Raw genomic sequence first — 23,083 nt, 5'->3', positions numbered from 1 at the left:
ACCTCAATGTTATTTATATGACACTTTACCACAAGAACAAGGCCTGCAGCAGACTGGAAAAGGTCTAAACTTGAAAACTGGCTCTTGCATTTTTAGACCTGTAAAATTATGTTGGTTAAACATCTGTCTCTGTGTAGGCAGTTGCCAGGGAAACCAAGGCCTCCATCTTCTGGTAACGTTTAATGTTAACGGTTAACGGGGAAAGATTTAATAGGAACTGAGGAGCAGTCACCACCCAAAACACCAACCCCACCCCCTACTTGACTTACTGTAGATCCTTTCTCCTCCCCATACTACTATAGTTAGAGACACACCATGGAGACAGATCCTTTGGCCTGCCGAATCCACGGCCTCCATCGATCACCCATTCACAGTAGATTGATGTAATCCCACTTTCTCATCCACTCCCTACACGCTAGAGGCATTTTGCAGAGGCCAATTAACCTACAAACCCACATGTCTTTGGGATGTGGGAAGAAACCAGGGCACCCAGAAGGAAATCTACGCGCTCACAGGGAGAACATGCAAACTCTACACAGACAGCACCCGAGGTCAGGATCGAACCCGGGTCTCTGACACCGTGAGGCAGCGGCTCTACCAGCCGCGCCACTGTTCCGCCACTGTGTTCTGTAATCCAGGGCGCCATGAGGCAGAGTTAATCGACAGGTGAAAGTTGCTACACAGAAAGAACGGCATCAGATAAAAGTACCAATAGATAATTGCGGCATGTTATCAAAGTTGTAATTAGGTTGTACACTACAATACAATAATCACTCAGAATGTGTGTATCAGTATGGAAGTCCGACATACATCATCCACTGGTATAGTTCATTTGTTCAGTAGGGTCCCAATGGAGCTCACAGTCTTGATGGTTAATCATGAGAATCGTCGCACACCATGCCCGACCAAGGGCTTATACAAACTGCACACTGCCAGGTATCACCGTGCCAGCTACCAAAAGCAACAGAGATTGGCACCAGAGCAAGACGTAAGCTAAAACAGTGGTGCCAAATATTTCTTAATCAATCGTGACTGCGTTTTAATTGAAGTAAGAGGCCAATGTTCATGGTTAGCTGGGATTCACCAGGGAGGTTAATGGTTCAGCAGTGCTGCCCATAATCACACCAAGGTTGGCTTCTTGTACCCACTGTATAAGTCCCAAGGGAAAAACGAGCCAAATGTTTCGGCGTAGGGATGGAGGTGGTGGGGCTGACTGTGCAGTGTGCAGCAGGTTTCGTGGTCCCTGGCAATGGTGGCCGTGGCCTCGAAGTCCAGGTTTCCCACCAGGACCTTGTCTGCGGGAGGCTCCTGGAAGGTGTAGTGCAGCCGGGATATCATCTGCTGGTGCTGCCGCTGCAGCCGCTGGTTCTCGCTGCGCAGCATGCGGAGAGCCAGCATCACCAGCAGCACCAGGATGAAGGCCCCCGCGATGCACACCGCGATCACCGCCGCCCGCAGCCACATCTCCTTCCCGTTGCCTTTCTGCTGCTCCGCCACCTTCCTGCCGCCCGACTTCAGCAGCTTCTTGGCTCCACGGTCTGAAATCAGATTGGGAGTTGCTGTTAGTTTCGTTTAGTTCAGAGATACAGCGCGAAAACAGGCCCTTCGGCCCACCGGGTCCACGCCGACCAGTGATCCTCGCACATTAAAGGGCCTGTCCCACTTGGCCGTCATTTACGCGACAGGCCTGTAGTGACTGATGCACGACGGTCACTCAACGGTCACGCGCGACATCATGCATCCGCACAGCCGCCTGGAGCACGTGACGTCATTTGAAGATAGACACAAAATGCAGGAGTAACTCAGCAAGACCGGCAGCATCTCTGGAGAGAAGGAATGGATGATGTTTCGGGTCGAGACCCTTCTTCAGGCTCTATCCAACACACCAGGGACAATTTACAATTATACCAAGCCAATTAACCCACAAACCTTGTATGACTTTGGAGTGTGGGAGGAAATCAAAACACCCGGAGAAAACCCACGCAGGTCAAGGGGAGAACGTACAAACTCCGTACAGACACTCTGAAGACGTACAAGTTTGTAAGTAAATTGGCTTTGTACATTGTAAAAATTGTCCCTGGTGTGTTGGATAGAGCTTGTGTACCGAGATCGCTGGTCGGCACTGTATCTCTAAGGTCTAAAGGCGGCGTGGGTTTCCTCCGGGTGCTCCGGTTTCCTCCCACGTCCCAAAGACATGCTGCTTTGTAGGTTAATTGGCCACTGCAAATTGCTGTGAGTTTGCAGGGACCGGACGAGAAAGTGGACAATATATAATTAGTGTGAATGGGTGATTGATGGTCGGCATGGAGCCGGTGGGTTGAAAAGCCTGTTTCCTTGCTGTATCTTGCGATCAATTATTCAGTGAATCATAAACTCACGTCAAAACATTTATTATTTAATGTAATGTCGCACAGCTAATTCCCCTGTTAGTGGCCGTATTTAGTCTGTCTCTAAAAGGGGAAAGATGGACTAGCCTTGCTTTTGTACGAATTCAATTTAAATCCTATTCATAAACAAGTGTTTTCCCACCAATTCACACAGCAATATTGCTACACAATAGAGGCATGTAGTCACACAACTACTTGGAGGTCGAGAAGAGTTATAAACAAACATCAAGTGATCAGAGCACGAGGTCAACTTGTACTTGGATTGCACCCTTTAACTCACTTTACATTTCACCAGTTTTCTCATGTCAAGATGATAATGACATTCAGTTCTTACCACTGATGCTGAACCCAGTGAGTGGAGCCAACATCAGAATTATTAGAAACGGATTAAATCAGCAGCTCAACAAGGCTGTCCTTTATTGACAAACAAAGGCATTATGAATCCTTCTGACCTCATCCCTCTACCCCCGCACTCTGCATTTGATTTTTCTTTCTGTCTGTTTCAGAGAAGACCCAACCCAACTCCCACGATACGAGGAACTGCAGATGCTGGTCTACAGAAGAAGACACAAAGTGCTGGAGTCACTCAGCAGGACAGGCAGCATCTCTGGATGACAGGGATAGGTGACTTTTCGGATCGGGACCCTTCTTCAGATAGCGTAACAGAATTTTGATCACCTAGCTTTGAATATCTACCATGCTTAGTTTTGTTGAGTTTAGAGATCCAGCGAGGAAGCAGGCCCTTCATCTCACCAAATCCACACCTACCAGTGATCACCCGTTCACTAGTTCTAACCTACACACAAGGGACAATTTACAGAACCCATTTAAGCTACAAACCTGCATGTCTTTGGAATGTGGGAGGAAACCAGAGCTCCCGGAGAAAACCCGCGTGGTCACAGGGAGAACTACAAGTGCTGTCTGTGCAGAGTTTGTACGTCAGGATTAAACCCAGGTGACTGTAAGACAGCAACTCTTCTGTTGGGCCACTGAGCCGCTCTTATAGACTGCAGGCCTCACATTGGTTGCAAGGGTCCCTCAAGACTCACCACATTGCAGTGGGCGTATGTCACCCTTATGCCCCTGTCCCACTTAGGAAACCTGAACGGAAACGTCTGGAGACTTTGCGCCCCACCCAAGGTTTCCGTGCAGTTCCTGGAGGTTGCCAGAGGTTGCAGGTAGTGGAAGCAGGTAGGGAGACTGACAAAAACCTCCGGGAACCGCACGGAAACCTTGGGTGGGCGCAAAGTCTCCAGAGGTTTCCGTTCAGGTTTCCTAAGTGGGACAGGGGCATAAATCTCTACCGCTGCACCACACTGCCGGTCTAGAGTCTCAACATTTATTTCAGTGCCCTGTGATTAGAGAGGCCCCGCAATGGTGTGGACCCCAGTAATAACCTTTACCAGTAACCCACTCATCTATGTGTAAGAAGGAACTGCAGATGCTGGTGTAATCCGAAGATAGGCGCAAAAAGCTGGTGTAACTCAATGGGACAGGCAGCATCTCTGGAGAGTAGGAATGGGTGACGTTTCGGGTCGTCTGAAGAAGGATCTCAACCCAAACATCACCCATTCCTTCTCTCCAGAGATGCTGCCAGTCTTGCTGAGTTACTCTAGCTTTTTTGTGTCTATACCCACTAATCTATGCTTGTTTTTGATTCTGTGCCGATTATACCACCCCAGACTTGAATATAGCTATGGTCCAAACATAGACATGCACTGAATTTTAAAGGTCTAGTCCGTGACATTGAAACAGAGTTTGACAGATGTATTCAAGAGAGAGTTAGATATACTGTAGCTCTTAGGGCTAATGGAATCAAGGGAAATAGGGAGAAAGCAAGAAAGGGGTACTGATTTTGTATGATTAGCCACGATCATATTGAATGGTGGTGCTGGCTCGAAGAGCCAAATGGCCTACTCTTGCACGTATTTTCTATGTTTCTATGAACATGGATAGCCCCTCTCCGATTTAAAAACACCAACATGAATGGCCTTGTTCCGTCTTCTATCAGAGCTCCAGAAGCTTGAGGCATTCTTTGGACGTGATGGTGGGAGAGTCCTTTGCCAAGGTTCCCTCTCAGCAGCCTTCATTCTGAAGATGCCTGTTATACAATGGCCTTTCAGGTCCTATAGGCTGAGGAGTAATCTTATCGGTGTCTAAAATCAAGAGAGAAATAGATTGGGTGATTGCAGTCTTTCATCCAGTATAGGGTATTCAAGAACCAGCTGAAATAGGTTTAAGATGAGAGGGGAAAGATTTAATAGGAACCTGAGGGACAACTTTTTTCACACAGAAGGTGATGGGTGTATGGAATGAGCTACCAGAGGTAGTTGGGGCAGGTACTAGAACAATATTTAAAAGACACTAGGACAGGTACAAGAATATGGAGGGTTGAGAAGGATATGGGCCAAACTCAGGTAAATGGATCTAGCTTAGAAGGGCATCATGGTCAGTATGGCCAAGTTGGGCTAAAGGGTGCGTTTCCATGCTATATGATTTGACAAGTCTAATGGCCCAACATGCAGGGGTGACTAATCTCTACTTTATTTCACTTCTGGAGCCATGGTGTTGCTTAATGTGAAGCCAAGGAGAGGATTTCAGCCCAGCTCAAACTGCATGTCTTTAGGGGAGGAACCCGATGGTGCTTTACTGTCAAGTGTGCAAAACTCCGTGAAATTCTTTCCCGAGTCGCCAGATTTGGAGCCATTCCCAAAGTCCGGTCCGCACGCTAGGTCTTATAGAATGGAGCCCAACCCAGGCGATCCCCAGGCTCCTGTGAGGCCTCCAGCTGTTACCTACATCTGGCCACATGGCCTTGCTTACTGGAAGGTTCAGGCAGAATCTCCCTCACAAATAGATACAACAGGGGGGAGAGCACTGTGTAATGTGTACTGACGCTCCAGCTCAGGGTCAACCACACAATGGTACAGATAATCAGCGTATAATAAACATTCCCAGTAAGAATCACAATTACTGTACATGGCTGACACGCATCTAATGAGGTACTAAAAAGGAACTAAAGATGTTGGTTTAAACCAAATATCAACACAAAATGCTGGAGTAACTCAGTGGGTCCAGCATCATTGGAAAAAATGATAGATTGATGTTTCAGGTCAGGACCCTTATTCAGCATTTAATGAGTTATTCATTATTACACACTAGTGAACTAATGAAAGTTGACTTTTTTTTTAAACACCATAAGGGCAGCACAGTGGCACAGCTGGGTGTTGCTGCCTTATAGCGCCAGAGATCTGGGTTCGGTCCTAACCACTGGTGCTGTCTTTACGGAGTTTGTACATTTTACCTGTGACCACACAGGTTTTCTCCAGGTGCTCCGGTTTTCTCCCACATTCCAAAGAGGTGCAGGTATGCAGGTTAATTGGCTTCCTTAATTGTAAATCTTCTCATAGTATGTAGGATAATGCGAGTGTACGGGGTGATCGCTGGTCGGTGCGGACTCGGCGGGCCAACGTGCCTGTTTCCACGCTGTATCCCTGAACTAAACAGAACTGAACATTACTCTGCACTGGATTTGATTACTGCAATTTAAGTGTAGGCTGATGCCGAGATTCCCTCCCCACCCTCCGGTACACGAGACTGCTAACATGAGATGTCTGGATACACAAATGATGACTGCCTCGCCGGGCAATCACCCAGGAACCAAATAGCTGCCAACATGCGTATGGTGTGAGGAAATAGAAGAGCGTAATAATCTTTAAGCTAAATAAGTTTCCCTCTAATGCCCAACTGTTGTGTGGTTTGGTATTGACAGTAACATATGATACATGTAATAATGGCTGGTGTTACTTTACCAATTGTACTATGCGGACAATTAGAGTCATAGAGTGATACAGTGAGGAAACAGGCCCTTCGGCCCAACTTGCCCATACCAGCCAATATGTCCCAGCTACACTAGTCCCACCTGCCTGCGCTTGGTCCATATCTCTTCACACTTGCCCTATCCATGTATCTGTTTAACTGTTTCTTGAACGTTGGAATAGTTCTCAGCCTCAACTACCTCCTCAGGCAGCTTGTTCCATACACCCACCACCCTTTGTGTGAACATTGTCCTCTGTATTTGTGTTGCAGCAGTGTTTAAGGTGTCGTGTTGCAGACGGTCTCTGTCTGCCGCCACCCCAACCCAAAACATCGTCAATCCATGTTCTTCACAGACGCTGCCTGGCCCGTTGAGTTACTCCAGCACTTCGTGTTTTGCTAAGAAGTTGTTGCCTGTCTGTGATAAAAGGCACACAGTAGAGGGTTTTAAAAAAAAAACGGAAATTATCTTTTTTAGTTCAAGTAATCGGCTTTCCTCCAGCATCACAGTGAATGAATTAAGTATAGCGAGCCATGAATTAGAAAGAAAAAACAAGAAAGCAAAGTGCTGGTATAACTTAGTAGGTCACTAACTCTGGAGAACATGGATAGATGACGTTTCCGGTGGAATCCTTTCCAAAGAAGGGTCCTAATCAAGGGTCCTAGCCACACCTATCCATGTGCCCCAGAGACGGTGCATGACCTGTTGAGTTACTGCAGCACTTTGTGCCTATTTGTGTACTAACCAGCATCTACAGTTCTTTGTTTCTACAATTTAGAAAGAACCCAATTTTTGAACCCAGGCTTGGTAAATTGGCTAATCTCTGCTTTGATAGCAAGAGGAGACATGAGAGTTAGCCTTAAGAGCCTGTCCCACTTACGCGATTTTTCCCGACGACTGCCGGGACCCGTTACAGTCGCAGCAGGTCGCCGAAAATTCTCAACATGTTGAAAATCCAGCGGCGACCAGAAAAAGGTGCGACTCTTTGGGCGACTACTCACGACCATACAGGCGTCAACCCGCGACATGTCGCCCAAAGAGTCGTACCTTTTTCTGGTCGCCGCTGGATTTTCAACATGTTGAGAATTTTCGGCGACCTGCTGCGACCGTCGGCGAAACAAAATCAGGTAAGTAGGACAGGCCCTTTATGAAAATAAATTTCAGCAGGGGAATCCTTTAGCCAACTCTCTGCCCCTGTAAAGTGTGTGTGCATAAAAGATGCTGGATCTGGAGTGAGCTTGGCTGTGGTCCCTTCTCCGCCCTCTGGTACATGAGCTGCCCGCACGGATTGTCTGGATTAACATATGATGACTGCCGCGTTGGGCGGTGAACCAGGCTCCAAAGAGCTGCCAACATTGACTGATGCAAACCACAACAGGAGTCACACCCTCACAAGGGGAAATCAGGAAAGGAAACACCAAGCAGGTTGCAAACTGCGGGACGGAGTTTGATGAAACAGGGTAGTGTTCAAAAAACAGTAGCAGATGGCTCGTCACCTTGATCTTTGGCTCCCTGTCTTTCCCTGGGCTAATATCTCAATGACTAGTGCAGCAGCAATGTGGCCTCTTCTAATTGCAAAGTAGGATTTCATACTGTCCAAGTGGTTTCCACTGGTGGGAGAGTCTAGAACCAGAGGGCACAGCCGCAGAATAAAAAGACACACCTTTAGAAAGGAGAACAGGAAGATTTGCTACAGTCAGAGGATGGTGAGTCTGTGGAATTCATTGCCACAGATGGCTGGTGTCATAAAGCCCTTTGGCCCAGCTTGCTCACACTCACCAACATGTCCCATCTACGCTAGCCACGATCAGCCATGACCAAGATCATATTGAATGGCGGTGCTGGCTCGAAGGGCTGAACGACCTACTCCTGCACCTATTTTTCTCTGCTTTTATGTTTCTAGTCCCACCTGCCTGTGTTTGGCCCATTGCTCTCAAAACCTATCCTATCCAGGTACCTGTCCAAATGTTTCTTAAACGTTGCAATAGTACCTGCCTTAACTATCTCCTCTGGCAGCTCATTCCATACACCCACCACCATGTGAAAAAGTTACTCCTCAGATCCTCAGATCTTTCCCCACCTTCACCTTAAACCTATGTCCTCTGGTTCTCGATTCCTCTATCCTGGGCAAGAGACTGCGTTTACCCAATTTATTCCTCGCATGATTTTGTACATCACTCCAAGTTCACCCCTCATCCTCCTGTGCTCCAAGGAATAGAGTCCTTGACCTCTCCTTAAAATCAGGCCCTGTGGAGGCCAAGTCATTGGGTATTTTCGAAGCTGAGAATGACAGATTCTTGAGTAGCAAAGATGTTAAAGGTTATGGGGAGAAGGCAGGAGAATGGGGTTGAGAAGGAGAGATAGATCAGCCATGATGGAATGGTGGAGTAGACTTGATGTGCCAAATGGCCTAATTCTGCTCCTATGACTTATGACTGGCCTTACATCTGCTTGTGTATGAGTATGCACATTCTGGTTATTTACCCTGACAGCACAAAAGCCCCTTTAAGGGCCTGACCCACTTAGGCTATTTTTTAGGCGACTACTGGTGACTAGGTTGTCGCCACATGGTTGCCGGGGTGTCAACTGTATGGTCGTGAGTAGTCTCCTCAGTCGCCCATCTTTCTGGTCGCCGCTGGATTTTCAAAATGTTGAAACATTTTCGGAGACAGTCGGTGACAGTGGGCTTGATGCCAATGAGCGTAGCTTGACTTCTCCTGGCGTAGGTGCTGTCGTAGTTGTCGCCAGGTTAACGTAGGTTGTTGCCGGGTTAACGTAGGTTATCGCCGGTGCTGACTTCGTTTCTTTTTGTTGTTAAAGTAATGATTCTATTTCAATTTTTAGGTCGAAGGGGGGTCCAGTTGCCATTTTGTCGGCGACCTGCTACGACTATGACAGTCGCCGGCAGTCGCCTAAAAATAGCTTAAGTGGGACAGGCCCTTTAAGCTCTCTCAATGTGATTCACCACACAGATGCATGCACTGGATTCGTTTAAGGTCATAAGGTCCTAAATTATAGGATTAGAATTAGGCCATTCGGCCCATCAAGTCACTCTGCCATTCCATCATGGCCAATCTATATCACCCTCCTAACCCCAATCTCCTGCCTTCTCCCTATAACCTCTGACACCTAATTAAGAATCCATCTATCTCTGCATTAAAAATATCCACTGGCTTGGCCTCCACAACCTTCTGTGGCAAAGAATACCCCAGATTAACCACCCTCTTGTCTGTGGACCTGACCTCACAAACACACTGAACCCAGAACCAATCAACTATTCACAGCCCCATTAGTTGGTACCAACAAGGCTGGAACTAGAAAGTGACCAGTAATAGTAAGATTAAACGAGAACTTACAGTTTGAAGTTTGATCTTGATTTTATGAGGAGTTACGATGAGCGATTACGTGAAGAAGGGCCGTCCGTCTGCGTGCGCGTCAATCTTCAAAGCAGCAGTGTTAAATCACAGATAAAAAGAAGACCTGAGAATAGTAAGATTGTGAAGAAACTAGAACTTCCATATGACCTTGATAGTATGAGGGTGGGAGCGGTGGGCACGTAATCGCTCATCGTAACTCCTCATAAAATCAAGATCAAACTTCAAACTGGTAAGTTCTCGTTTAATCTTACTATTTTACTTCGGAGTCACGTGAGTGACTACGTGAAGATTTCAAAGCTCTGTGATTTTATGCTGGTTACGAATCCAGGCGTCACACACTGAATGGATTGACCATGGGTGCGTGTAATCATTAAAGCATTCAGACATTACGTAGTTAAGTAAAGACTCTGATGCTTTAAATGAAAGAAAAGTTTTGTTTTTTTAAATAGTTACCCCTCCCAACCTATGGGTGAAACTAGGGGACAGAACTTAAAATGGTACGTGCAAATACCCCCAGTCTGGTTATGGGTTTGTTATAAAACCGGTGGACCGTTATTTCATTCGTCCATCCTGCAGCCACTAGGATGTCGTCAAGGGGCACGTCCATAGCTCTTGCTGCATACGTAGATGCAGCCCTGGTGGAGTGAGATTTAACCATATAAATGTTCACTCCTGCTACTGCCATTACCTCCTTTGACCATCTGGAGATGGTTTGAGTTGACACCTTCTGGTGTGGTTTTTTATGGCTGATGCGGACCGATTGTTCTGAGCCTCTGAGGTTCTCCGTAACTCTCAGATAGTGGTGTTAGTATGTTACCACACACACAACCATTGGTCCTCTGGATATGCCAAGAACTGGATCTTCATCCCTGGCATGCTCTGTTTTATCAGGTTCCTGACTAGGAATGTTATGTTGTTCATATTGCTGGTCATGTAGTCCAACCGTAGCTTCTGCGGTGTCTGGGCTCTTTGTCAGCATACCACCTTCAGGGTTAGTTATAGGCAGTCTCCACTGTCAAAGTAGGGTTAGTACCACGCTCACATCCCATGTGTCCGTGTACCTTGGCCTTGGAGGTATTAAATTGTAAATTCCCTTCATGAATTTTGTTGTAAAGGGGTGCGTTCCTTTCGACCCGTGCCCTGCTTCCAGTAACAGATAGGAGGAGAGTGCGCCTCTGGCACTATAGATTGCACTATAACTTTGTTTATAGTTATAGTACAGAGTTAATAGGAACTCCAAGACATCCGTTATCCGAACTGTGTGGTATTTGTTCGGACAGTCCTGTGCCTTGAAATGGCCTCCTCAGAATCTGCAGACCAACAAGTTAATACGTTCATGTAGTGGATGATTGCTCCCTGTAACTGGGTTCACTAGGAGGTCCCTGCTCTTGGGTACATCCATAACTGGCTGGACTATAGTTCCCAAATGTTTGAGTAGGCCAATCTGGCACTACCAATATGCCTGTGGCTTAGTCTTGCTTGATTTTGGTCAAGCATCGGTTTGTGAGACAAATTGGCGGAATTAAACATAAACATTCCTCCCCAATTGAGGGAGAAAGCATCCACTGCCTGGATCCAGCTCGCAGGACACATATCTGGGTAACTGATGGTTTAGTCTAGATGCAAACAGATCAATATCTGGTATGCCAAATCATGTAGTTATTTCGTTAAATACTGCCCGATTCAACATCCATTCTGTGTTGTTATTAAACTTTCGTGATCCAGCATCTGTCACCGTGTTATATCTACCTCGTAGATAGACCGCTGTAAACAAAATATTCCTCTCGATACACCAGTGCCAAATGAGGTTCGACAATCTGTCGTAAGATACAGATTTTACACCAGCCTTGTGATTGATATATGCCACCGCAGTGGTGTTATCAATCGGAATTTGAACAGATTGACAATTTTCTGCATGTTGCTACAGAAAACCTTGAGTCCATATTGTGCCCCCAACAATTCTGGGTAATTGATTCCATGTGTTGGGGAATTACAGACTCCTGCTCATTCCATCTGCCCCCACAGCTCTAAACTGTGTTTGTGGCTCCCCATCCTTAGCCGCTTGCATTGGTCTGAAGAACCCTCGATGGCTTTCGAGCAAGATTTCCCTTGAGCTGTCTCACGTTCGTTATCCACCATAGTTATTCAACAATGGCCTCTGCTGGCAATCCATAGTTTTGCCAATTTGGCCTGCATGGAATCTGAGTGTTCGTTCCTTTGCTCGCTGTAAATTCTGGTAATGCAAAGGCCCGTGACGTACTGCTGGAAATGCAGCTACTATTTGCCAATTACACTCGCTGTTTGCCTGATAGATGGCTAGTATTTGACTATCAGGTCATAGCAGGCTTAATTAAATATTGTTGTTTGCCCCTAGGCAAAGTCCCCAAAATATTTACTGTTTTTGATAGTAAATTCTAGGTAATCAATTACCCTTGTAGATGTCAATTTTGATTTAACTGGATGGATGAGGTAACCAAGTCTTTCAAACAGGGTTTTGGTTTGCTTTGACTGATGCTTCTGCCAATTTTTGGTGACTCCAAGATGAAAATGTCCTCCAAATATGCCATTACTATGTGGTTCTGAGACCTTTGTAGACCCAGAATTGGTTTCTGTAGTTTAGTCAATAGTCTAGGAGCTGATGTCAACCGATTTGGCAGAGCCATGCCATCCAGTTAAACTTCAAATATCTCCTGTTCTTAGTGAATAGACACCAAATAGTATGCATCTTTGAGGTCGATGCATGCCATGTGACCATTTTATAGGAAGCTCCTATAAAACAGTTGTTAGACCGTAACAAAAAATTGATGAAGTGACATCCTCCATCTGTCACCTGTCCTGGAAGGCAATCCTGCCCATAATACTGGGCCTGCCTTGACGACAATTCCGGTCCGAGTTCCAAGTCTTGGAACCTATGTATGTTGTGCAGTAAAAATAATCACATGTTATGATCTGTTTTTTAAAACCAGATCTGAAATTCATGTTATTGTCATTTTGAACAAAAACACAAGAGTAAAATTACCAACATGTAACTGGTCCACAATCCCTTGTTTCAGTAAACCCAGACCCACCTACCTCCATGGTTACCGGTGGTCTTGTGGTAAGCCCAAAGACCCCTGATGTGGGTTCCTTTTCTCTCCTTGATTGGGAGTAGGACTGGTAGGGAGTGTGGATTCCATGTTTCTCCTGACCTCTGCTTGGGTCTTGGTCTGAAAAACCTCATCACACTGAGCCTGCCTTGTAAGACAATTCTGGCCATAATTCTGAGTCTGCCTTGAAAGACGACTCTGATCATATTTCTGTGGCCAGCTTTCAAGCTACCACCGGCCAGTGAACCGCTTACCCCCTATGGAGGTGTGGGGTGTGTTGTCGCCTACTGATGAAGTTTTGCTTGTCGTTGGTACCTTGATTGGTTCGACAGCTTTTGCTTCCTTCTTCTGGTCTTACCTGAAGAGAGGATTCGGCGGCTAGTTTCTCCAAAGTCACCCTGATAGCGCTGTTCCCTTGCCGGCATTTGTAGCGTGCGGATATTCTGCCAACTGCTGGATCTTGAGGCCATATGCATGTGCTTCAGTATGTTCATACTTTAAATTCGAGATCAATTACCTACTGATCACTCGCACTCCCCTCCACAGAGTGAGATTTGTAGGCAGCCCTGAAAACAGGTGCTGCCGCAGGCCCCTGAGGATGCCTGCACTGACATGGCCCTTCCAGAGAACCTAAATGAGATTCTTGCTTTGGGTCCGACTGAAACTGACCGTGAATGCTCCTCTCCTCAGAGCAGGAGACATTTGTGCAGCCCTGAAACAGGTGCCGCTGCCTGCGGGTTCTCCATAATACCCGGGCTGTCAATTAGCTAGATCTCCATCCAGGGAAGCACCCAGTGGAACCTGGATGATTGCAGAAGTACTTCTTTTATTTTGTTTGTATGGAAGCATATTATTCATTTTATGTAAAGCACTTTGGTGTCAATGCGAGTTGACTTAAACAGTGCTATATAAGTAAACTTACTTACTTACTTCTGCTTGTCCCTGGGAAGGGTCCCCCCCCCCCCCCCCCTTGTGCTTTTGTACTCTGATCCAGAGTGGTTTCTTCCATATGTACTTTCCCCTCCAATGGGGAAGACATTGGGCTGCCCCATGTGTGAGGCTCCCGGCACGGCCTGCTGTAAGGCCCCTGCTGATACAGCTCCCTCCTTCGGAGCAGATCATTGTTGGAGCAACTTCTCCATAAGTTGCTCCATGTGGGAGAGTCGTCCACAGACGCTCTCCGTTGAGGGAGGGTATCCCTCTTCCCCGGACTCATCTGAGTCAACGGGTTTGTCAGACTTGCGGGTGGTTTTTACGTCCTGCAGGACCACCACGGAGCTCCTTCTCCTGCACCAAGTCTCCTGCCGGTTCTGCTGCCGGCGCTAATGTCTGGAACAACACCGTCGCCCGCTACTGGGAATGCTGCGGTCTTCGGCAGCCGACATCCCCGCGGGCCGTCTCCTCGACATCTGGGCTCTGAAACTACAAAAAGCTTCAAGCCCAAAAGAACGCAGGTAAGTAATTCAACTTTCCTTACCTGCCCATCCCGATGGCTGGGAGGACACAGTGCCTCTGCCAGTCCGTCGTGCGCGTTGCGTTCAGATGTAATGGCGCGCACGCAGACGGACGGCCTTTCTTCACGTAGTCACTCACGTGACTCCGAAGTAAAATCACACTCCATCGGTCATCAGTCTCAGATCTCTGTGAGATACATGTCTGAGTTTCAAACTGAAATCCTCTTAAAATCCAAGACACAAGACACTGCAGATGTGAAATCTTGAGCAAAACACAAAGTGCTAGAGGAACTCAGCCGATGCTGGTTTACAAACAAATAAGGACTGGAGTAACTCAGCAAATCAGGCAGAGTTGCATCCTAACAGCACCAGGGACCCGGGTTTGTTCCTGAACACAGATGAGTGCTGTCTGTACAGAGTTTGTATGTTCTCCCTGTGATTGCATGTTGTTTAACCCTTTTATGTGCTTTTTAAAATTGTTTTATTGTTTCATTGACGTTGTTTTATTATTCATACATTTGTCGTATTGCTTATTTTGCAATTTTAATTATTGACTATTTTATTTTTTCTTACCTGTAAAGCACCTTGAATTGCTGTTTGCACGAATGGTGCTATACAAATAAATTTGCCTTTGCCTTTGCCTTTGCCTTTGCCTTTGCCTTTGCATGGGATTTCCCCAGGTGTTCCAGTTTCCTCCCACACTCCAAAGTCGTACAGGTTTGCAGGTTAATTCACCCCTGTGCATAGAATAGAGCCAGTGTACAGGGTGATCGCTGGTCGGCGCAGAATCGGTGGGCTGAAGTTTCAGCTTCCCAAGCACCTTCCCCCTAATAATAACCACTCCACTAACTTCCACCCCCTGACTCTCTGTACTGATGGTGTCTTCCACTATGAAGACTGCTGCAAAAAAGTTGTTCAACTCCTCTGCCATTTCTTTATTCACCATTATCACTCCTACTGCATCGTTTTCCAGCGGTCCAACGTCCACTCTTGCCTCTTTCTTACTCTTTATATAACTAAAGAAACTCTTGCTATCCTCTTTTATATTATTAGCTAGCTTACCTTCGTATTTCATCTTTTCTCTCTGTACTGTCTTTATAGTTTCCTTATATTGTTCTTTAAAAGCGTCCCAATACCCTAGCTTCCCACTAATCTTTGCAAGGTTACATGCCTTCTCTTTTACTTTTAAATGTCCTTGACTTTCCTTGTCAGCCACGGTCGCCTCATTCTTCCCCCTAGAATCTTTCTTCCTCTTTGGAATGAAAAGATCCTGCATCTTCCAAATTACTCCCAGAAATTCTTGCCATTGCTGTTCCACCGTCAATCCTGCTAGGGTCCCTTTCCAGTCAGCTTTGGCCAGCTCCTCCCTTATCCCTCTGTGGTCCCCTTTGCTCAGCTGTAATACCAATGCATCTGACTTGACCTTCTCCCTCCCTTCCTTTCTGGTCAGGACTCTTCTTACAGTTGATAATAGTGGGGAGAGAAAGCTGCAAAACAGAGATGGGGACAGGAGCAAGCCTGACAAGTGATATGTGGATACGTAGAATATAAAATAGGTGCCAGGAGTAGGCCATTCGGCACTTCGAACCAGCACTGCCATTCAATATGATACATAGAAACATAGAAAATAGGTGCAGGAGGAGGCCATTCGGCCCTTCGAGCCAGCACCGCCATTCATTGTGGTCATGGGTGATCATCCAAAATCAGTACCCCATTCCTGCTTTCTCTCCATATCCCTTTATTCCGTTAGCCCTAGGAGCTATATCTAACTCTCCCTTGAAAACATCCAGTTGATTGGCCTCCACTGCCTTCTGTGGCAGAGAATTCCACAGATTCACAACTTTCTGGGTGAAAACGTTTTTCCACATTTCAGTCCTAAATGGCCTACCCCTTATTCTTACACTGTGACCCCTGGTTCTAGACTCCCACAACATTGGGAACATTTTTCCTGCATCTAACCTGTCCAATCCCTTAAGAATTTTATGTTTCTATAAGATCCCCTCTCATCCTAAATTCCCGTGAATACAAGCCCAGTCGACCCATTATTTCATCATATGTCAGTCCCGCCACCCCAGGAATTAACCTGGTGAACCTATGCTGCACTCCCTCAATAGCAAGAATGTCCTTCCTCAAATTAGGAGACCAAAACTGCACACAATACTCCAGGTGCGGTCTTACCAGGGCCCTGTACAACTGCAGAAGGACTTCCTTGCTCCTATTTTCAAATTATCTCGCTATGAAGGCCAACATGCCCTTTGCTATACAGGTGATATGTGTTTGCACAAGGATATGGAAGCTGAGGAAAAGGTTTATAGAAATGTTACTAATAATTCCTGGACCAGGTGGATACACCTATGCCACCTATCACTTACCGGACTTTGTCCCACCCTCACTTCTCTTTTCTAGCTTACTTTCCACTCCTACTATTAGTCTGAAGAAAGATCATGACCTGTAACGTCATCTGTCCACTTTGTCCACAGATTTTGCAAGATCTGAGCCAATCTATACATCATAGAGAAAGTCATTTTTCATGATAGGCAAAAATGGATCAATTTAATCAACTCTGTTGAGGCATTGTTATTGTAAAGCAATACCTTCTCCTACTTGTTTAAAGGCTGATGGACTGGCTACTATTTTCAACCTACATTAATGATAATTTTAAAAATTCTAAGCGTTTGAAAGGCAAATGCATACAATGCACAGTCCCCTGCCTGTTGTAGTGTTGGTCAATTCTCTATCAACAGTCATTTACTTTACTTTAGAGATACAGTGTTTAAACACGTCCTTTGGCCCACTTGGTCCATGCCAATCAGCGATCACCCTGTACACCAGACCTATCTTACACACTAGGGACAAATTACAATTTTTGTAGAGCCCAAATAACGTACAAACCTGTACGTCTTTGGACTGAGAGAGGAAATAGAGCACCCGGAGAAAATCCGCATGGTCACATGGAGAACGTACAAACTCGGTTCGGGCAGCACTAATAGACAGGATCGAACCTGGGTCTCTGGCACTGTAAGGCAGCAGCTCTGCCTCTGTGCTGTGCAAAATCTAATGTGGGGAGGGCACAAAAACACTTGCAGATAGACACAAAAAGCTGCAGTAACTCACTGGGTCAGGCAGCATCTCTTTAGAAAAGGAGTAAGTGACGTTTTTGGCCGAGACCCATCTGCCGACTTCAGATTGAAGAAGGGTCTCGACCCAAAACGTCACCTATTATTTTTCTCCAGAGATGCTGCGTGACCTGCTGAGTTACTCCAGCTTTCTGTGTCTATTTTCGGTGTAAACCAGCATCTGCAGTTCCTTCGTGTACAAAAACATGTGTCTCCAAACACCGAGAGATTTAGTTCACTCCTCCTATGACGAACAACACAGAGACAGAAAGGGCTTTGATGAATAAGCCAGTGAGGAAATCGCCAACTATTCCTCTGAGTCGATCTTTCTCTGCTGATAATGATAAGAAATATGGTTTTTCCATTCTTATTACAGATATAGCATTTTTAACTGGGTAATCCATTCACCAACTAACAACATAGGTCCCTTTCCAGCTATTTAAAAAATGTATTTACTTTTCTGCTTTGCCTTGGGTGCAGAGATATTTGTGTCAATATTTGGTAGACTGGCTCTTTTTTATTTATATTTCAGTCAGACTATGATTGAGAACAAAATGCACTCTAGCTCTCCACTTAAACATACAAAAGTGTGTTGTTCCTGCTGCTTTTACCTCTGGCAATGCAGTATTACTGAGATTCACCTAGTTTATGAGTTGGCTTTGGTTTATAATGCAAGCACGTGTGACATTGCTCTAACCTGAGACCGGGACATCTGATGGAGAAACTCTGGGCAGTAAAGTGAATCACTTCATCAATACGTCAGAGATAGGGAGGACCCTTGATTTTACCTTAGTTCATTTGGAGGTGGCCAACAAGGATGTGGTGGTAACATGCAGAAACACAGACTGGATAGTAAAACTTGTTCAGTTCTTCAAAGGTGACAATCAGATGGGTGGCATGGTGGCACTGTGGTAGAGTTGCTGCCTTGCAGCGCCAGATAAGCGGGTTTAATCCTGACTACGGGTGCTTGTCTAGGTAAGGAGTATGTACGATCTCCCCGTGAGTGTTCTCCGGGTGCTCCGGTTTCCTCCCACACTCCAAAGACGTACAGCATTTGTAAGTTAATTGGCTTTGGTAAGAATTGTAAATTGTCCATAGTGTGTGGGATAGTGCTAGTGTACGGGGATTGCTGGTCGGCGCTGACTCAGTGGACCAAAGGGCCTGTTTTCGCATTGTATCTCTAATCTAAATAAACATTCTGAATTGTTTAACTGTGAAATAAGCATACTTTATTTGTGGATTCAAATCTCTATCAAGACATCTTAATTGGTAAAAAATATATATTGTCATTTCAGTTGATACTGAGTAGTATCAAGAGAAGATGTTAAGATAGGAGCAGGAATGGACCACCAGATCCCTCAAGCCTATTTAGGACAATCATGGCTGATCTATGCATGCCTCAAATCATCTTCCATGCCTGTTCCCCATCACCCTCAGTTCTTCAATCCTACCAATACCCATCCATCTCATCCTTAAATATTATCAATGATCTGGTCTCCACTGTCATCAGATGTAGAGAATTCCACCATTCACTACCCTCTGTGAGAAGGACTTCACGTCTCAGTTTTCAATCATTAGTCCTTTAACTTGCAAATGCATCCCATTGTTCACGATTCTCCCACTCATGAGAACAGCTCAATCTCTATCCTGGGAAGTTTCCTCAGATTGTGTAAACATGGTGTTGACCCAAGACATCATCTGCCTTTCCTATGGTGAGTTACCATAGGACTATTTTGCAAATGGAGAGAAGATATATCCATATCTGACCAATGTTTAGCCCTCAAACAGCAACACTACATTGGATTGGCTGATCAGTGCCATGTTGTTGTTTGTGAGATCCCACTTTGTGCAAATTGGTTGAGTTCCTTACATCTGAATGGACGGTGGGAGTGGGGAAGAAGGGAGGAGAGGCCAAGTCAGTGGATATTTTTTAAGGCAGAGATAGACAAATTCTAGATTAGAACGGGTGTCAGAGGTTACGGGGAGAAGGCAGGAGAATGGGTTTCGGAGGGCAAGATCAGCCATGACTGAATGGTAGAGTGGGCTCGATGGGCCTAAAGGCCTGATTCTACTGTAACTTGTTAACTTGTATACCAATGAATATCATTAAAAAAGTAATGCAAAGAATGGCAATGTATAAATCACGACTTTCTTCCATGTAGTTCTGGATCTTCTCTGGTAACATTAAAGAGTTCCAATAAGCCAGAAACATGAAACTAAGAGGCAATGCCAGCTCCTGTGGTGGTAGATTAATAGCCCCTTATAGAGAAACTAAGAGGCAATGCCAGCTCCTGTGGTGGTAGATTAATAGCCCCTTATAGAAAGAACAGAATTGGTTTGAGTTGATGGAGATGTGCACATGAATGAGAATAGCTTACAGGGAAATTAAGTGGGGGAATTGGAACCAGCATAGACTCATTGGGATAAGTGGCCTCTATCAATGTCATATGAGAAAGTCAGATATTAGCAAGCCACTACGAAAGGCTTGTCTATATATTTTAACTGGTATATTTAGAATTAATGTATTTTTTCTCCATGAGGATTAGTATGGAACACATGAAAATGATAATAATGTAGAAACAAGGAACTGCAGACGCTGGTTTAACAAGGAAAGATGCACAAAGTGCTGGGGTAACTCAGCGGGTCAGGCGGCATCTCTGGAGACCATGGAGAAGAGTCTGAAGAAGGATCCTGGCCTGAAACGTCACCTATCCATGTTCTCTAGGGCTGCTGTCTGACCTGCTGAGTTACTCCAGAACTTTGTGTCCTTCAAAATGATAATTGTTTAAACCCTCCCCACTTAACTATGGGAACTACAACATGGTAATCGCGTGCCAAAGGTACAGCTCTGGGGGTTAAGGAATTTTATGAAGCATTAGTGAGGCCACACAGGGAGAATTGTATACATCTGTGGTCACTATACTTACCCAAGGATAGAGTAGCAGAGGAAAGGATTTATAGAAATTATACTAATAATCTGTCAATTAGGTCACTCAGCTAGAATGATAAACTAAAGAAACTAGATCTGTTCTCACCAGAAAATATATCCGAGCGGGTGGGAAAATACTGGACTTTAACAAAATGAAATGGATTGATGGTACGAGGTAAAAGAACATCAGGAATAATGTCAATTTATAGCAAATGCAAGATTGTCCAAAGATTCATTGAAAAATTATCAAAAATTGCCTCCCTTCAGTCATTGCACTTTAAAGCACATCGGCCATCAAACAGCAAGCAGCATTCGAGGCTAAACAAGATGTTAAAAACTAGCGTGACTTCTTCACATCAGTGACGGACTAATATTAAAACTGTCTCCAAACACTGCAAGGGGAACAAATTGAAATCTCCAAAATTGAATAGTTTCAATTTCCGTTTCACTGTCGACTGTAGGATCGGGTGGAAAGGAAGATACCAAAAGATAATTGAGAAAAGAGATAATAAATGGCCTAATTGAATAGTGGGCAGAGGCCGCGAGATAGGACAAACGCAATGGGTAAAATATCCTACGCTTATCTCTATGACCTTGTACTTTTAAAACTGTAAATTAATGTTCCTAACCTTATTCGGAAATATCAAAGACCTCTCAAAGCTTTTAACATTCTTGAGATTCTGAAGTAATTATATTTTACGTTTTCTTAAAGGGAAGCACAGTGATGAAAAGCTTGGAACTAAAACTAAAATAACCATTCTGGAAAATCTAAAGGCCACGTGTCATCTTTTCTCGCCTGTCCAATCCCATCCCTTGTTGGAAAGGGGATCAATCACATACCAGCTCGACAGTTTTCATTTTATCTGCACACATTATCACGAGACAGTCCAAGAGGATCACTCAATGCCCGGGCCGGCTGCCTGCCCCTTTTCCGGGTATACGTTCGTGCCCGGGTGGTGTTAGAGAGGGACTACACGCTGTCCGCGGGCGCCCTGGGGGATTTCTGGGACCGCTGGGCACCGCGGGGGGTTGAATGCATCCTTGACAAGGATTGTAAGATAGTTGTATAATAGTTTATCGTTTGTTGTGTATTATGGTGGTGGGTTCTGCTTTGTATTTTCCTGTACTGTATATATTATTTTAATATTTGAATAAATATTTTTGATTAAAAATAGAGGATCACTCAATGTAGCAGTGATGGAATTTTGATCACTGAGTTAGAACACTCTCTGCTTGGTTTTAATGTTGACTTTTAATAGACTATTTGTTGGAATTGAGGCAAATGGAGCAAAGGAAAACATAAAATTATAAACTAGAGCAAGTCTGTTTGAAAAATTCTGTGCCCCAATACTTTGCCTCTTTATCCAATACGTTGAACAATAAGGTAGTGTTTAGTTTTAGTTTAGAGATACAGTGCAGAAACAGGCCCTTTGGCCCACACCAACCAGCGATCTCCACACACTAAACGGCCTGTCCCACTTTCACGACCTAATTCACGACCTCTGCCGAGTTTGCCCTTGACATACTCGCAACATGGTCATTACGAGGTCTTAGGAGGTCGTAGGTAGGTTGTGATGCTAGTCGTAGGTACTCGTGGCATCAAGTAGGTCGGGCCGTTTTTCTAGCCTGATGAAAAATGTCCACGAGTAAAAAAGGTTGTGAATTAGATCATGAAAGTGGGACAGGCCCTTAACACTATCCTACACACACTAGAGACAATTTACAATTTTACCAAGTCAATTAGCCTACAACCCTGTACATCTTTGGAGTGTGGGGAGAAACTGGAGCTCCCAGAGAAAACCCACGCAAATCACAGGGAGAATGTACAAACTCCATACAGACAGTACCCGTAGTCAGGATCGAACCTTGGTCTGCAAGGTCTACCGCTGCACCACCATGCTACCATACATGGTGGCCCCACGTTTATTCTTTGTAGAAACTCTCAAAATCATTATGTACAACTCATTCGCTAAGATTTATTACCTGATATGCTACTTCCAGAATGCAGCAAAACATCCTGTAACCCTTTATAATTGCACATATCTTCCCAGCAACATTCCAAGAGTGACCAGTGTCCTTTGTGGTGGTAGGAGTTTTGTGCCTGGCAAATCTCTGTTGTGTTTGAGAAAGTGTCTGTGCAGCCATGTAGTAAGGGAGAATCAGCATCGTGAGGATCCAGTAGCCTGGTGAAGCAGGCAGAGAGCTGCGACTTACACATGTAGCCCGTCGCTACACACTGTGGCCCATCACAGTAACATCTGATTTCACCTGAAACAGACAAAAAGTTTCAATGAATTCAAAGATTTAATACGGAAAGCAGTGACCCACACTAAAGCAGTTTATTGTAAAAAAAATCTATTACTGATGTAACCTACGTTTTGGTGTTGAAAACCTCAGTCACTCCATCTAGTTTAGTTTAGACTTACAGCGCGGAAACAGGCCCTTCGGCCCATCGAGTCCGCGCCGACCAACGATCACCCCGTACACTAGCACTATCCAACACACACTAGGGACAAATTACTGAAGCCAATTAAATTGCAAACCTACATGTCTTTGGAGTGTGGGAGGAAATCGGAGCACTCGGCGAAAAGCCACGCGGTCACGGGGAGAACGCGCAAACTCCATACAGAAAGCACCCGTAGTCAGGATCGAATCCAGGTCTCCGGCACGGTGAGGCAGCAACTCGACCGCTGTGCCACCATGCCACCCCTCTGGGCTGTGGATAATAGTCAGGCTACATTTTTCTTTAAAGGCAGGAAATCACAGGGAAGTCAACGTGCCGTCTCCATCTGTTGTGTTGTGTTATATTGCGTTGTTTTATATTGCGTTGTGTTATATTGCGTTGGGGGACCAGGCCTCCTCCCGTGTGACAGGGGCCCAACAGGTCCCAGTTGGTTAAGTCGATATCTATATTACT

General features: G+C 45.2%; 1 protein-coding gene across 1 annotated transcript in view; it reads right to left on the bottom strand.

Annotated features, from left to right (window-relative positions):
• Positions 1 to 700: 700 nt before the first annotated feature.
• The window catches only part of LOC116982078 (BMP and activin membrane-bound inhibitor homolog), a 51,907-nt gene continuing 29,524 nt past the window's right edge, over positions 701 to 23,083 (bottom strand). The window contains exons 2-3 of the mRNA XM_033035372.1: positions 22,150 to 22,434; positions 701 to 1,538 (exon numbers count right to left, since the gene is read on the bottom strand). Coding sequence (XP_032891263.1) covers positions 1,120 to 1,538; positions 22,150 to 22,434 — 704 coding nt within the window. The 3' untranslated portion in view covers positions 701 to 1,119. The remainder of the gene's footprint in view (positions 1,539 to 22,149; positions 22,435 to 23,083) is intronic.

This window comes from Amblyraja radiata, chromosome 16, assembly GCF_010909765.2.
Source record: "Amblyraja radiata isolate CabotCenter1 chromosome 16, sAmbRad1.1.pri, whole genome shotgun sequence".
NCBI classification, from domain to species: Eukaryota; Metazoa; Chordata; class Chondrichthyes; order Rajiformes; family Rajidae; genus Amblyraja; species Amblyraja radiata.
This window is presented reverse-complemented; position numbering and strand designations above follow the sequence as displayed.